At 37.6% G+C, this 17347-nt stretch overlaps 1 protein-coding gene across 4 annotated transcripts in view; it reads left to right on the top strand.

The window, feature by feature from the left end:
* Positions 1-17347, top strand: part of pex5la (peroxisomal biogenesis factor 5-like a) — a 74991-nt gene that overhangs the window by 36324 nt on the left and 21320 nt on the right. Inside the window, exons 2-9 of one of the 4 annotated variants that reach the window (XM_058402994.1) lie at positions 2306-2414; positions 2525-2629; positions 7830-7941; positions 11004-11210; positions 11316-11433; positions 11564-11657; positions 12268-12297; positions 16586-16681. In XM_058402994.1, the coding sequence (XP_058258977.1) occupies positions 2352-2414; positions 2525-2629; positions 7830-7941; positions 11004-11210; positions 11316-11433; positions 11564-11657; positions 12268-12297; positions 16586-16681 (825 nt within the window). In that variant the 5' untranslated portion in view covers positions 2306-2351. The remainder of the gene's footprint in view (positions 1-2305; positions 2415-2524; positions 2630-7829; positions 7942-11003; positions 11211-11315; positions 11434-11563; positions 11658-12267; positions 12298-16585; positions 16682-17347) is intronic. The other 3 variants (XM_058402997.1, XM_058402995.1, XM_058402998.1) reach the window with 3 other exon arrangements.

Genomic DNA, 17347 nt, shown 5'->3' with positions numbered 1-17347 from the left:
CAGAAGTACACAATAGATCCTAATGATAATAATGGAGAAGTATGTCACTTTATTTGTAAACCACTTTTAACAATAGACAGTGTCATAAAGCAAATTATATCAGTGCCCACAAAGAGATCTCCAGTACTTTTTGTTTGATGCAATGTCAGAAGAGAAGAAGTGGATCTTGGACTCTACATATGAGTATTTATGAAATGAAGAAATCACGATGGAGTGTGCTGTTATAGGAAAATAATCAACAATAGGGAGATGTGATGCCATTTTCATTTAACCTTGGTTAATTTTAATAACATGATGGCACAGTGTTTTATTCCTCTTATATCAAAGCAGCATATTGCAATTGTTATTGCAAGTTATTGAAGAATGATGCTTTATGCATTAGTAGTTACATATGAGGTTGTAGAACATACAAAGAACAAATAAGTTATTGTTATCAATCAGGTTTTCCACTCATCATCAAATGTAATTGAAATTATTACAACAAAAAAAACCCCTACAGCTTGCTGTGTTTCTGAAAAATCGCAAAGGTTTCTGTCCTCTTTCCCATGTTCAGAAAAGCTAAAGGAACAGCTTTACTTTTGTTACAAAGCTCTGACACTGAAGACTCTAAAGAAATAGTAATAAAAATTTAAACAGTTCAGGTGATGCATCCATAATGTAAATCTCTGTGTAAGTTGTTAGTAGCCTTTATTTTGTCTCACATTACATTTTCTTGACATATCCCTGCTTGTTAGGAAGCTGGGGTCAGCGCGCAGGTCAGCCGTGATAGTGTCCCTGGAGCAGAGTGAGTTATGGGCCATGTTTAAAGGCCCGACAGTGGCACATTGCAATACAGTATAACAATGAGTCCATTTATATAAACTTGTGCTTTGGCTTTCAGTCAGAAATACTGTTCTATTCTGCTGTTGTAGAAAATTATTCAGCAATTTATGGACAATCAGAATGGAGAATTCTGCAACACTATAGTTAATTTCTATGATTATATTTATAGTACAGCCTTCAAATGGCATTCAGTAATATATTTGTATTTATATTACTCCTGCCTGTCTATTTCAGCGTAAATATTGTGGATCAAATTAAATGAAATTAAATAACATTTCTGTTAAAGCATCTGCTGTAGCAGGTTCAGGTCTTTTAATTAGCAAACAGTTTTTATGCATTAAAAATCTAAAGCACTTCCTCTGCTAATATCTAATTTTTGCAGGTTTGTATGGCAACCAATATATTTCATTAAATCGAACATTCTTTTTCAGTTTCAAATAAAGAGGACTGATCCATACTTTCTTCTGCTGTACTGTTGCTGTATTTTAAGTGCAACATAGGAGATCACATCATTGTATCATATCATGTTGAGCAAGCAAATACTGTCTGTCCTACATTTACAGAGTTCAACAGATGCCATTTTCCAAAGTGACTTGCGTCAGATTTCATAGCATATTTGTTTATGTAAAACCTTTTACTGACAGTTTACTTAGGCTAGTACACTTTGGCTGACTTGGTGATGCACAGACTAAAAGGGTAAAGATGGTAAATTAAAAATCTAAAGACAGAGAATGACTTAATTTTAGATTAGAGATGAATTTATTAAAAAGAAAATCAAGTGGATTTGAGTTTTAGGTTTAACCCAGTTTAATCATTTTGAGGGAAATTCACTGAAGACTTGTCTGCACTGAAAAGACAAGTTCAATACACTGAAATGTATTGTGTGAAAGAGAAATTACATTTAATCAGAAATTTTACAATTTTCCCACCTAATTAAAATACTACATCAAGTCACTCTTGAAGAATACACAGATGAGTACAAATCTTTGCACCCACCAAAGTTTTGTAGGTTACAGAAGGAAAAGAAATATACCCCATTTAACAAAGTATCTATAAAAATGAACTTAAAAATGATGTGCTCTACAGGTGTGTTCTACAGCAAAGTAACAATTCACAATATATGATCAAATCAACTTTCTATCAGCCTCATAGCCGATCTGAATTAAAGCAGATATTAATAACGAAGCAGAGATTTGCTATGCATTCTGGTAGCGTTTTATCTCTAACCACATTTGTTATGTCCTATTAGGATCCACCGTGGAACCCAACACACTAAAAGTCTTCTTGTCAGTTAAATTTCTTTGTTTTTCTTTTAGTTAAAATCTCTTCACAGTCAGTGACTTGGTTTTTCAGTGTATATATTATTTGTTTTCCAGAATAAAGGTCGGTTTTTGGATCAATTTGATACTCTTACATAACCAGCTTTTGAATCTGTCAGACTGTTTTGGGTGATGACTGAGTGCAGAAATGACTGACTTTCTAGAACTCTATAATAATAATGCCAAGCCTGTGGATGATAAGACAAGCCTATGGATGTTTGCATCACTTCTACGGCCCCTGCATCAGCAGACAGAGTGATGTATGTGAGGAAGGTGTGTGTGATGGGCAACATTAGAGAATAAACACCCTAGGAGGATTAATATATTGGAATAACTGAACATTTTTGTCCTGACACAAGTCATTGTTGATTTCACTGTTATAGGGGAAAGACTCTAGGGCTGCAGATAAGGCCGTTGCCATGGTCCTGAAGGAGATACCCAATAAGGCGTCCCCAGAAGGCAAACCCCTCCTCACGGTGACCAACAAGGTGGGCAGATCTATCGCAGCAACCCTGAGGGTCAAAGGCCTTGTCAATTTGGATTGGACTTAACCAATGGCAAGGCTTTGACCATTCCATTTGTAACCTCTACTTTAAAGGCTTTAAACTCATAGTATCTGTCTCCCATCAAAAACTCACTGACCAATTCCCACATGCTGTTTTTATTTCATTCTGAGCTGCTCTATGGGGTATAAAACGGAGATCTTTAGTATGTTTAGCTGTAGGTAGTCTTAGCTGCAGAAATGGGAATAACTGGGTTTGTTTAAATGAGTTTAAGTAGACATTAGTTGTATCAAATCTTAGCACAACTAAGCACAACTTTGTCACAAGGTGACAGGCCTGTTCCATAATATAAGTGGTGAAATGAAATAAGAGGAGAAATCATTCCCAGAGTAGTACTTCACTGCCTGACATAATGGGTTTTTTACACCTCATAAGCAGCTAACCTTGGTCTCTGTTTCATTCTCTAGTTGTGTATGTAACAGCATGAATTTCTTTTCCAAATTCCTTAGATGTTTCTAAGCAGTCTCTCTTGTGTATGTGTGTGTTATAGTGAGTCGCTTTGCTTCTCTGTGTCTGGTCTGGGTCTGGCCAATGCCAATCTTGGCTTGCTTGTGTGTTTCCTGTGTATTCCAGTCATTTGTTTTGTGAAATGCTTTTTAAACTTGTGCATGTAGTCGTGTGTGTGCAGAGCTCTTGTAGGTGTGACATCCGTTCGTTCAATTTGTGAAATGATACATGTGCTAGTTTAATTGAGTGGCGTGCGCTGTCAATGATTTATGGTATACCTGTATGTGAATTTTACACAAGTTAATAAATATCTATATAATATTTAAATGTCTATGTATCAACATCTTGCCTTTCCCACATGTACTGACTGTGACTGAATGAGATTCAGCTATTTATTGGAAATGTTTAAGCGGTCTGATGTTCGGGTTTTGCTTTTAGGTTTAATCCTAATAGAGTTACCACATTGTGGATAAAAAGATGTGGTATTACATAACTCAGTACCAGAGTCAGGCATACATAGCATGTTTGCATCAGGTCTATATTTTCTAAAGCTGAAATGAAACACAGTTGGGGGAAAGAAAGTCAAGCAATGCTGGATTTTTGACTTTGTTAAAAAGTCAATAGAGATGTCGACCTTCAAAAAGATCAATACAGAACAGACAGGTTTACTTATAAACCTCTAAATCATGAATGGTGTCATTTTATTTATTCAATTCTCCAGATAAATTAATATCAACTATGAAAAACAGGAGGAATGCTGAATCGTTGATTTAATTCTGCCTCAAAGATAGGAGACATCAGGTAGCTTAAATTTCACCATTAAGACAGGAAGGAAAAGTATTTTTAGGAAAATCAGACCTGCTGAAATATAATAGTTTGTGCATTGCAGGAAGTAAATTCCTACTGTTATCTAAAGCAGTGTAATGATTGTCTCCTTAACCCCCTCTCCTGCCCTGCTGGCCCCGTCTATGTCCCTCAAGACTCCTGCTAGCTTCACTGCTCCTGGTTTCCCTTGACAACAATATCTTAGAGATGACAATAGGAACCATACTCGAGCGACACAATTAGCTGAGCTTTTCCATTACATAATTCTCGATTTGCCCTCCAGCTTGTGTAAACAAAGGGAAAGAATACTTTGCAGGGAATATGAGCAAAAAAAAGGTACAAAATTTTCATCTGATTTCGCTGAGAGGCAACAGATGGACAAGTGCTCAAGAAAATGCCTCTTCAGGAGAATGAATCAGGACAAGTTCCTGTAATTGTTATGAGAGTAGAAGCTAACATTATTCATGTTTTTTGTTGGGCAACATAGGTAATTACGTGGCCTTTCACTTCCAGCTAGATTTTGCAGTGAGTGGAAAGGGTAAGCAGAATAGTTATGCACGTTATTAGGCCCATTGGCACTTGTGAAAAGACACAGCATGACAGGACATCAGAAGAATGCTTCTAGTCTAAACCCCAGAAGAGTAAAATTATTCTAGACTAATTAGCCCATCCTAATTAAATACTTAAGTATATGACCTTGATGCCCCCCACATCCTGCACTTGAGTTTGTGAATCTTTTAATGCTAGCTCATCTCAGGGTGTTTCTGATGAGTAAGTAGCCTAAAGTTGACTTTGGTGATATTTATCACTACCATTCACTATGCTTCTGTTTTACCTCATGATAAATATTAGCACATGTCCTTAACCTTTAGTCATGTTTCTTATTTACACAATAGTTGTGTAATGTAGTTCAGTGCTTTATACCTCCTGCTGGTTTAGCAGCTGGTGAACACCCATTTCCATCTGTACTACCATAGGCTAATTCTTAATGAATGGTGATGGCCAAACGTTGTGAGAGATACAAGGCACTATGGACATTTGTGGCCAATAGCATCATAAAGTCCAGGCTTTGTTTGGGCTACTTTAGCCAACATGGAAAACAGTCTATTTTACAGATTGATTTGTTTGTTGTCATTATGTTATGGTACATCAGCATGTTACTGCGGCATTAGCCAAGGTAATTTGGGTCAGTTAATACCATTGGCCCACATATAACCACATATTTTACTAATGACTGCATTTAATTTGGGTATTAAGCTCCTGTAGCATAACATATTGCCTATAATCTGTCATCATTTTAACAGTCAGGTGAATTAGATTTTCTGATTTAATGCAGTTTGTGTAAACGCCCCTCCTGAGTGTCATTAAGGTCCTGTCCCAAATCAGGATTTCAGCAATTAATAAGAACTAGCTGTTTTCTCTCCATTCAGGTTGAGCAACCTTAAGTTCCATGTAACTACCTGCTGATGCAATGAAACAAGGAACCAAACGCAAAAAACTGTCTTTTTTGCCAAATTACAATAAAGCTTGGAGTTATTTTGGTTTAATTACTAGGACGGACCCTGTCCTCTTAATGATTGCCATCAATGTTGCCTGTTCTTTTATATTCATATTCAGTGCAGATTGGTTTTAATTGAATACAGAGAGAAAATGATCTAATTAGATGGCATAGTTCTAAAAGATTTTCTCTCCTCAAATTCTGCTGGCAATTAGAGGATGAAGTTTTTTTAATGAGACTAACAGATGCTGAATACAAGTGCCACTCACAAGCAGTCGTGATTTATCTATAAAACTTTCAGCCTGTTTCTGCTACAACTACATGCTAATCCATAACATGGTACATCACATACTTCCACATGAGGAAATCTATCCTGTAAAATGGTTTTGCTTCGGTAGACACCATAATTTCATTTTCACAGAATGTATGTAACTTGTTTATAACAGGTCCATAAACCCTGATCGACAAATGAAACGTCTCAATTTCTTCATCTCTAAGGTGTTGTAACTCTAGGAGTTCATGTTAGGAAACCGGAAGCATTCCCCAGCAGCAAAAACCAACTAGCAATGCTACAGGCATGATACTAATAAAATGCCACCAACAGGGGATACTACTGTAGTATACTACTGTAATATGTAGTATTAGGTTTTTATAAGTTTTGGGATGTACCCACAGTCACTACAGGAACAGCATTAAGTGATTGAACACTTAATTTACTGAAGATTTACTGTTTCTGTTCCAAAAGAATAATAATAAAAATAAAAACAACCCAGCAAATTCCCCATTTAAAAATGGTCAGACATGCTAGCGGGCTAAATTCGTATCCCTTGTCTGGGTTTGCTAGCTAAGCTGTTTTGCTCTAATTCTTATAGAGATTATAAGCGCAGAGCAACAAACAGGCTTGAATATCTGTCTGATGTTTCATTTAATGAGGTTTTATTGTGAGAAAACATTTACGGTTAAGTTTAATTTATCTTGTGTACTCATCCATGAACTCACATCATGTAACATTATACAGCCTGTGCTGCACAGTACATGTAAATTGAGGTGCTGAATGAAATGTAAGCAAGATGAGTTCGAGAGTTTGGAGGTATGACTTTAATAATAAACTAGCGGACAACATGGAAAGAACAAGTAGTACTGTCAGTGGGTAACAGATATTATTAAATTTACATATCTGTTGAGGAACAGAAAGTTAAGGCTGTTTATGATTCTGTCAATTTGTTCCTCGAACCAGTATGAAATCTTAATTTCATTCCTTCATAATTCAAATTGTGTGACAATAAATACAAGCTCTAGGTCTGAAAATGTCATTAAGTTTTTGGTGAAATTGGATTCTAATTGAATCTCCAATGAGGCAAGTCCAGAAATTTTAACAAATCTCAATCTGCGCTCATATTTGTTTCTGAAACACACCAGTACACTAGTCTGTCTGTTGATGTGGATGTAAATCTATCTATTTATCTATGTAAAAATCTGAGCTATAGAACATGTGGATGTGATCCAACACTACATGTGAGTTATTACCTAACCAGCTGCTAGACAATGAATGTCCAGGACACCAGATGCCTTATTTCTCTCTACAGTATGACAGTACAGCTGTATAATGCAAACATAGCCAAATCAAGCATCTATGGATATGGATTTTATTTTAAATTAAAAACATTAACAGCAGCAGTATAGAAAAGCAGCAGCTGCATAGAAATTATAGGAAAGGGGAAGGACAAATTCAGAAAAGATCAGCATCAGTGCTTTACAATTGTATCCATCTTTAAGAAGTGACATTCCTGATGTAGAGTCATTTACAGTAGAAGATGCCTGCAGTGCACACACAAAGTCCTTTCACTGGGGTTAGTCTAACATGACTGAAAGAGCACCATGAGAGCTGGATGATGATTGATATGTTTTCTCAGTTCTTTGATGCTGGACTCCCTGAAGGCCAGACAACCTTTCAAAAATGTATGGACTTGTAAGATGAGAGTCGTAAGAAATAGCTGGGGGACGTCATCTTAATTACATGAACTTTACACGTGCGTAATGAAATGCCAAAACCATCATGTAGTGTGTTATTTCATTTTCGTTTTCACTATGTCAGCTGACTGTGTCAGGACTGTTGCAACTTGGCCTTCAAGGAACGAATAAAAGCTTACATTAAGCAAAAAGGATACAGGAGTCATGTTACACAACACCAGGACCCAAGCTGGGAATAGGAGGTATTATCTGTAAATAGAGCAGTTAGGATGGGACTGACAAATCAGACTGGGTTTGCTCTAAGGTAGATGTCTGCATTCATCAAAATGCACATATATATCTCTCAGTGAACTATTGCACTTGTTTTCTTTTGTTTTGTTTCAGCTGGTGAGTGAACAACAAGAGAGCCGTCCCTTGCTAAGCCCCTCCATCGACGACTTCTTGTGCGAAACCAAGTGTGATGGAGCTGCCCGCCCCGTGACCTCTAACACAGCAGGTAATGGAAAAGCTGACCTCTCTCTCATGATGTCTAGCTCCAGCCCTCACTCTAAATGTTCATGAGCACCAACAAGAATAAACACCTTTGCAGTAGGCCCTCAGAGGCAACAAACAAGAGGACATGCTTCTGCAAGTTCATTATTCATAAATGCATATAAAGATTATGCATCATTTATTCAGTTATGGCATCATATACATGTATTGTGCCCATGTTAATAAATATTTATTAAATAGTCAACCATTTCAACAACTTCAGCCATATCAGCCATAGCAATATCTGCACATATATAGTCCATATTTTTGTACCTTCTATTTTTTATATTTTTTATATTCTTTTATTTTATTATATTTGTATATTATTCCTTTTTCTACATAAGTCAGTTTTCTTTTTATGTCACATACAGCCATGAAAAACCTTTCCTACACATTATAAATATTTCCATACTTCTTCTGAGTGAGATGTTTACTACCTTCTTCAAGTGAACAACACTTGGTTGGGCTTCCAAAACATGGCTCAATGAAGAGCTAGTGCTAGAAATGTGAGAGTGCTTAGTTTCAGACAGACTCATTATTTCAAGTACACAAAAAGACTAAAGATCCTTATTCATGCATTCTAGATTTCCTCTTTTACAAGACACTTAAGACATCTACACCCATTGAGGAGACCCTTTGCTGTTAGTCTCTAATTGTGTATACATCTGGAGAGGCCACTATCCAGGCTCTAATTGCATCCACTTTTCATTTGGAAGATCCGTCTATTTGCAATAAAACAGCAGTTTGTTACTCTAAGATGAAGACTGGGTAATACTTGCTGTGAACAAAAGATATAGTGTTGCCACTTAGTTCTGTCTGAGAAGTACAAGATGCTTATTTAGAAAGCAATATCAGGATCTTTGTGTAATTACGCTTTGATTATTGGACAGCTTTTGAGTCTTTACTTCTAATGCAAATTTGCATCATGTTTTTCTAGAGGAAGACTCTTCTCTGACTAAATTCTCTTACAGTTGCTTTTGTAACCCCCAGGTGATACTGCTGCATTTTAAGTGTGATTTACTCTCTTGAGGAAATCTTACGGAGACCGAATGCAGGATTTATAAACAGCTGAACATCTGGTCGCATCTGCTTAATTAAGAAAAACCTCAGACACGGCCATTTTATTTCTCCTTGGGTAACGATTAATATCCTCAATCTCTACTGTCCTCTGAATATTAATACAAAAACAGCTGCCATAGCAATTTCCTGTAATTTAAAATATGCCTCACAGAGGAAGGTGATTTTCTTTTATTGCTTTTTTAAACAATTGACAATCTGTAGCTGGCTTAGGGACAAGATCACCATCTATTTTGTTTTCTGGTTTGCTTCAGCCATACCTCTGGGAAATACATTTGTGTGGCTTGTGCTTCTAGACAGTTCTCACTTTTCATTTTTCAGCAATGTTCAATGTGGTATTGAGGTAGAAATAGGAGAGAGAGAGAGCAAGGCGGTGCAGCTATACCATGTGAAGCCTCAAGTTTGAATGACACAATTGACATGGAACATATCGCCAAACTACAGCTACATCTGGCTGATGCACTGCGATGGCAAAGAATCAGCTCGGCTACTTACTGATCTCTGAAATGATGCAGTAATTGTTAATTCTGAGATGCCTTTCTGTTCTCCTTGCTTATGTAGAATGCTTATTTAATTTAGTATACACTTCCTGTTTCTTTTTTTTTTTTTGGCGCCATTCTGTGTAAACTCGGCTGTATAGAGACTCTTGTGTATGAAAATCTCAGGAGATCAGCAGCAGTTTCTGAAATACTCAAACCAGCCCATATGTCACCAGCAACTATGCAAAAATTAAAGTCACTGGGATCACTATTTCCCTCATTCTGTTTGATGTGGACATTAACTGAAGTTCTTGACCTGCATGATTTTATGCATTGTGCTGCTGACATCTGATTAGCTGACCGGATACCTGTATACATGAGCAGGTGCACGAGTGTTCCTAATAAAGTGGATGGTGAGTGCATCTCTACAGCAACTGTTAGCAAAACCTTCAGAGTTTATGCATCCTGCTTCTATTTGCATGAGTGTGAGTGTGATCTGCTGTGAAGTTGGTTACACCTGTTATTAATGTAAAGCATTTTGATTAAGAGGTGTCTCAGAGTAGCAAAGCTCTCATGCACTGATACAGACGTTTTTTAAGCATGGGATCACACAAAGTATTGAATAAATCATGTAGAGTAATAATTGTATAATGGTTTATCATTGATTTTTCCTGATGTACTTGTACGTCCACCGCATTTTGAATAGTGCTACTATTAACTCTGGTTGGTTTCAGTGACGATGTTCAGTGCTTGCTTCCAACACCAAATGTATGATGTTATGTGAAAATATGAAGCCTGTCATTTAAACAATCATTAAGTAATTAAACTCAAAACAAAAATAGTAATGGATCGTCTAAACATGGATAGGTTCTAATGATCTAAAATACAGACTGACTGTTAGACCTATTCTGCTGCAGAAAAAGAAATAAAATTAAAGATAATGTCATTCTGAACCCTCTGGCTGTCAGATCCACTTGCTGTTTTTTAATTACAGTGGCCGCTCTTATAGGTGAGTGCCCAGAGCCATAGCCGCTAACAGGGAATGTCATCATTTCTTGTTCCTTCCTGTAGACAGTGCAAATACTCGACTGCTGCAGACATTTCTCTGAACTAAGGGCCACGTTGTCCATGCTTTGCTGCTATACATGTATGCTAATTAAAAGACAGAAGCCTGTGCTTTTGATATAGATCAGCTCTTGTTTTGATTGTGATTGTATAGGATTTTGCATCATTATGCACATAATGTGGAAAAAAAACCTAGTTGTTCCTAAGATTAGACATTTTAATTAGTTTTTGTTCTCCCAAATTAGCCAATCTCCAGTGTAGCAGCCGTTCCTCTCACATCATATTACAGTGCTGCTAATTTTGGGAGGGAAACTGTGGTATGCTATTCGGGGAGATGAGTAAAAAGTAAGAGAATAAAGAATAATGAGGTCATCCTATTGAACACATTCGCATCTCTGGTTCCCAGTGCTGTCCTCTTCTCTGGACCTGCTAGACCTGAGTGAGCCCGGTGAGAGGAGGAACAGCAAAGACAAGAAAGAGTCCAGAAAGAGTCCCATGTCCTCCAAGAGCACGCCTCATAGAAAGAAAGCAGATGAAACCGAGCTGATCCAAGTAGACGTTGAACAGAACAAAACCTGCTCTCGTACACCTGTGAAAGATTCTCTGGATTCAGGTATTCAGGTCGAGGGGGAAAGTAAACGTGAACGTGTGAAACCTTTGAAAATAAATCACTTGCTGTATCTCAGATAATATGTATGTTCTTGGATGCTGGGTGCAGGTGTTCCTTCACCCCTGGAGAAATGGGAGGAACTCAATCCTCATCCAGAGAGAACCGGTAGCAGGAAATGGAAGCTGGACAAAAGACGCTCATCCAAAAATTCTGGAGATTTTGCTTGGTAACCATCTTCTCTAACATATGTTCTGATAAGCAGTAGAGGAAATGTTTCTATGGGGACCTATCATACTAAAGCAAGCATCACCATAAACACTGTCTTATTGCTTCTGTCCCTTATGATGCCCCCAAAGGTCTACTGACAGCAAAACGCAACCTGATACAGCTGCCAAGAACTCATTAGAAATAAATTACAAGGCTGATACAGAGACGTCCCCTTCCACTCAAGTAAGCACCTTTATTTTCTACATGTTAAAAATATCAAGTCTGGAATAGAATTTACAGCAATAAAACTCCAATGTTTCACTACATTAATTAAACTGAGATGAATGAACAGGGGTGGGTAGAAGAGCTAAGATCCATGATAATGTAAAGAAAGGAAAAGAGAATAGATACATATTATAGATACATAGAGAATTACATATTAGGTGTGTGTAGTTCTATGGGGCTTCAAAAGAAAAAAAATTCTCATTTATTCTCATTTATTAACCACAAACAATAAAAAGAAATACCTGGAAATGTGTATATTTATAAGTACACATTTCCGAATATTCAATTAAATTCAATTCAGTTTTATTTGTATAGCGCTTTTAACAATGAGCATTGTCTCAAAGCAGTTTTACAGAAATATAAAAATTTGAAATAGCAATAAAACATAAATATGATGTTTTACACACCTTTTTGTCTGAAATACTGCATTTCAATGTGATATTTCCAATTTCATCATGCCAAACTACATGCTTTAAATGTTGTTTTATACTGCAAACACATGGAAATATATATATATATATATATGGTGGTAAATTATATGCTAACTCATAGAATTCTGTCATTACAGCTCAACAAGCAGTATATTAGTGGAAGACATGTAAGCCTCTCTATGCTTTTTTATGTATGACATGCTGACCGGTATATGCATTTGCACCATGCCATGCCAACAGCATCACCACAGCGTTTTGTAAATAATTTAGTAAGGACAGTGTCATGGCAGCATCAGTTCAGTTTTTTTTTCTTTTGTTTTCTGTTTTTTGGTGCTACAGGGTACAAATGTTATGCGCTTTTGTCCTCATTGGAGCATGCAGGTCTGCTGGGCTGCTATTCCTGTTGCTACAGCATCTGTTGTTAGATTGATAGCTCATTAATTATTCAGTAGTCTTTTCCTGTGCTTACCACAGTATAAGGTGTCCACTGCAGCAAGTAAACTACAGGTCACATTTTAACGACACTCTGGGTTAGCAGATACAAATTAATGTAAGGAACACAACCAGTTGAACATTCAAGACTGACAACTTTTATTACGGATTTTTAACAAGCATTTGGTGAAGCGCTGATGATGTCAGCTTAGAATATTTTATCAGGAACTTGATTTGTCAGATGGGTATGATACACCGGAATTTGACCCTAGAATAGTATGATGCCACAACAACTTTAAAACACAACTTGAAGCGAATTTGCACTATGCGCTCATGATGCATCTGAAATTAACTTCCAATTTACTAAGGCTGTATCTCATTCCTGCACTTAAGACGGCCTATTAATTGCTTTTTGCTTGAGGCATACCGTTTAAAAGCTTCCAGTGAAAAGGTGGAAATGTTCATCCAGCGAGTAGATCAAATATTTATGCTTTTAAGAAAAAGTAAAACAAAATGAAGCTTTTCCATCATCAAAATATACTGGGGAAGCACAATTAAAAATGGAAAACTGAATTTAGGAAGTGATAACATGAGTGGTTAATGCTGCAGGATTAAGTTGAAACAATAGCTTACAATAAAATCAAAGCCAGACTAATCTGTACTTTTTACTGTTTTCTTTTTTTCCCCCCTATTGTTCTAAGAGCTGAATAGTGTTCCTAGTGTTCAGCACATCCTTCTGCATCCTTTCAGACAATATAAGCTGGGTTGCCAAGTCTGCTTGACACAGGTGTTACAATAAATCCTCAAATCCAACCCAAAAGACAGGTTCCCTTTCACAAAGTTTCTGAAATAGTCTCAAACTTTTTATATATTAGCCTAAAAAAAGAAATATGTCAAATATGTATAAATATTCCCGTCCTATAAAAATTTGTCATTTTAACCAAGTTCTGGCTCATTAGTTGTGTGCAAAGAAAGCACCAAAATGTCCATGTCAACTAAGGATACTCTAGCACTGAGAAACAATGGCTTAGTCCATTTTTTAAATTGTTATACATGACCTTCAGTTTATTACATACATACATACATACATACATACATACATACACTATATTGCCAAAAGTATTCGCTCACCTGCCTTGACTCGCATATGAACTTAAGTGACATCCCATTCCTAATCCATAGGGTTCAATATGACTTCGGTCCACCCTTTGCAGCTATAACAGCTTCAACTCTTCTGGGAAGGCTGTCCACAAGGTTTAGGAGTGTGTTTATGGGAATTTTTGACCATTCTTCCAGAAGCACATTTGTGAGGTCACACACTGATGTTGGACGAGAAGGCCTGGCTCTCAGTCTCCGCTCTAATTCATCCCAAAGGTGTTCTATCGGGTTGAGGTCAGGACTCTGTGCAGGCCAGTCAAGTTCCTCCACACCAGACTCTGTCATCCATGTCTTTATGGACCTTGCTTTGTGCACTGGTGCACAGTCATGTTGGAAGAGGAAGGGGCCAGCTCCAAACTGTTCCCACAAAGTTGGGAGCATGGAATTGTCCAAAATGTCTTGGTATGCTGAAGCATTCAGAGTTCCTTTCACTGGAACTAAGGGGCCAAGCCCAGCTCCTGAAAAACAACCCCACACCATAATCCCCCCTCCACCAAACTTTACACTTGGCACAATGCAGTCAGACAAGTACCGTTCTCCTGGCAACCGCCAAACCCAGACTCGTCCATCAGATTGCCAGATGGAGAAGTGCGATTCGTCACTCCAGAGAACGTGTCTCCACTGCTCTAGAGTCCAGTGGCGGCGTGTTTTACACCACTGCATCCGACGCTTTGCATTGCACTTGGTGATGTATGGCTTGGATGCAGCTGCTCGGCCATGGAAACCCATTCCATGAAGCTCTCTGCGCACTGTTCTTGAGCTAATCTGAAGGCCACATGAAGTTTGGAGGTCTGTAGCGATTGACTCTGCAGAAAGTTGGCGACCTCTTCGCACTATGCGCCTCAGCATCCGCTGACCCCGCTCCGTCAGTTTACGTGGCCTACCACTTCGTGGCTGAGTTGTTGTCGTTCCCAAACACTTCCACGTTCTTATAATACAACTGACAGTTGACTCTGGAATATTTAGGAGCGAGGAAATTTCACGACTGGATTTGTTGCACAGGTGGCATCCTATCACAGTTCCACGCTGGAATTCACTGAGCTCCTGAGAGCGACCCATTCTTTCACAAATGTTTGTAAAAACAGTCTGCATGCCTAGGTGCTTGATTTTATACACCTGTGGCCATGGAAGTGACTGGAACAACTGATTCTGATTATTTGGATGGGTGAGCGAATACTTTTGGCAATATAGTGTACATACTTATGTATGTATGAGGAGAGAACCGAAAAGAAAGTGCTCATTTAGGCAAATTGTACAACAGTAGACACACAAGATTTTTTTGCTCAGAAAGCAACCAAATATTACCTGAAACCAAGTGCAAAAAAATGTAGGTCTTTATTATTTTCGTCACATATCAAATCCAGCAATGAATGTAAGTGAATCTGCGGGATATTATGAATGTGTTCTACAAGCTGAAAATGACATAAATGGCATTCTAAAAGTTTCCTTCAGATCAGCCTGCCATGCGGATCCATTTTGCACAGTAGTTGCTCACATCAGTGTAAGTCTTAGTTGATTGGGTTCTTAGCAGTGAGGGGCCACAGAAATGGAAAGGGCAATGTTTAGGGTAATTGTTGCTCTGACTCAGAGTTTGATGGAGCACATTAGTCATCAAGACACAGGCTAGGGTTACAGCATGCTAAAGCAGGACTGATTGTCTGCTCAGAGATCTCCATTATAACTTCCTGAAATCCATTTAATACCTTAACCCTGGCAATTGCTGAATGTCCAGTGAGGCAGGACCAAAACACCCCCTTCTGTGCTCTTTGTTCAGTGAGACTTACTTATACAGAAGATTGAATTCAAGTAGCAAAGGTCTGCCTTTGATAGGCAGGGGCTCCAAGCATTATTAAAAGGTATCCATAATTCACAAAAAATTATATCTTAGCATGTAAAAATTTCTTGAATATAGGCAAATTGAACGAATTTTGACATTTTCAGTTCAATTTCATTTAATTTTAAAATGTCAAGAATTTAACGGTTATATCTAGATGTGTTTGCTCATTTATCCTTTCTGCAGTTGCTTTGCTTGTTTCAACCATTTATGTCTTGAAAGAAACAAAATCAATAGAATAAGACAATTTCTAATCTTGTAATAGGAGACATACACTTTTCACTTTTCATTTCATTTTCTCTTGGTAAGATAACTTTTTGCTATTGCAAAAAAAAGACTTCTCTTTAATTATCCGAAGAACAGAAGTGTCAAGGACTAATGGACAGAGCAATTGATAGGAAAATTGAAAGTGAAAGTAATCAAATTGCTACCAGATGTGTTACATGATTTTAATGGACAAGTATGTAACATTTGTCATCACTGACAAAGATCTAAATTGACTAAAATGATTGATTTTAGGAAGGTGTACATTAGTGAGACACATGGATTTTATGTAATGCTTATTTTTAGGCTTTAGGTTATATTAGGGATTTATGCAAAGCCGCTGCAACATTTTCTGTTCTGTTTTTATGAAATTAGTTGCTTTGCTTCACATGTAGCATGCCTACCCGTGTGCCTCGCTGAAATGTCATGCCTTTTTTTCTGATTCAAATTAATGATAAAGCTATGCAATATTCATACATGCATACAAAGAAAACGTGCAAATGTCCATTTACTGACTGCGGCATGTCAGCATGTCAGTTCAGGGCCAGTTTAAGTCGAGCAGCTGATGAAAGGACGTCAGAGGAAGACAGCAGAATGTTTGAGAGGGGTGTGAGTGTGAGCTGTTAATGCATCAGAGCTCTGCAAGGCCAGAGTATTTCTTCTCTCAGAAGGGAGAGACCATAGAGGTTTACCCACATGCTGTCAAACTCGTGCTGTCTAACTTAACTGTGTGTGTGTGTGTGTGTGTGTGCCTTTGCATGTGACAGGGACGACTGACCAAAGACCAGAGGTGGGGTGGAGGATTCCTATCCAGAAACCAGTCCCTCGAGGAGGAGTTTGAGCGCGCCAAAGCAGCTGTGGAAGTAAGCCATAAATTCAGACAACTCAACAGAAAAACGTTAGTCATGTGATGAGGAAATACTGTTAAAACAGCATACCATATCATGCCAAGAAAAAATCTGAATAGGTATATTCATCATATACAGCATAATATATCATACTAGAATAAAGAATATGCCATAAATAAAAAATAAATAAATAAATATGAAATAAAATAAATATGACCTTTGAATTGTGTGCTGGATTTTCACAATACCTCCAAAAAAATAAGCAAAAATTATATAACAATTTTTTAGTGTGTGTGTGTGTGTGTGATGTGTGTGTGTGAGAGAGAGAAACTGATTGCCTGTGCAGTGTAATTTGTAATGTCATATAATCTCATCATGTTTAAAATGTGAAGTTATAATTGGATGATGTACTGACAACCGTGAAATTGGATAGTATGATTGTATGATTGTCGCACACTGAATTTCTGACTGAATGTCATATAAAGCTTGTCATTGGACAAATACATCACACTTAATATGGCACACAAGTTGTTCCTTTCTGCTTGAGGCATGTGGGTTCAAATGGCTGTAGTGTTAAAGCAGCAACCCTAATCACCTTGGTGCTACACTCCAGCTGTTCAGGATTATAGATTAGATTAAACTTTATTGTCATTGCGTATGTGTACAAGGCAACGTAATGCA

Source organism: Hemibagrus wyckioides, linkage group LG11, assembly GCF_019097595.1.
Source record: "Hemibagrus wyckioides isolate EC202008001 linkage group LG11, SWU_Hwy_1.0, whole genome shotgun sequence".
Classification (NCBI taxonomy): Eukaryota; Metazoa; Chordata; class Actinopteri; order Siluriformes; family Bagridae; genus Hemibagrus; species Hemibagrus wyckioides.
Note: the sequence above shows the minus strand (reverse complement) of the source record. Positions and strands in the feature narration are given on the sequence as shown.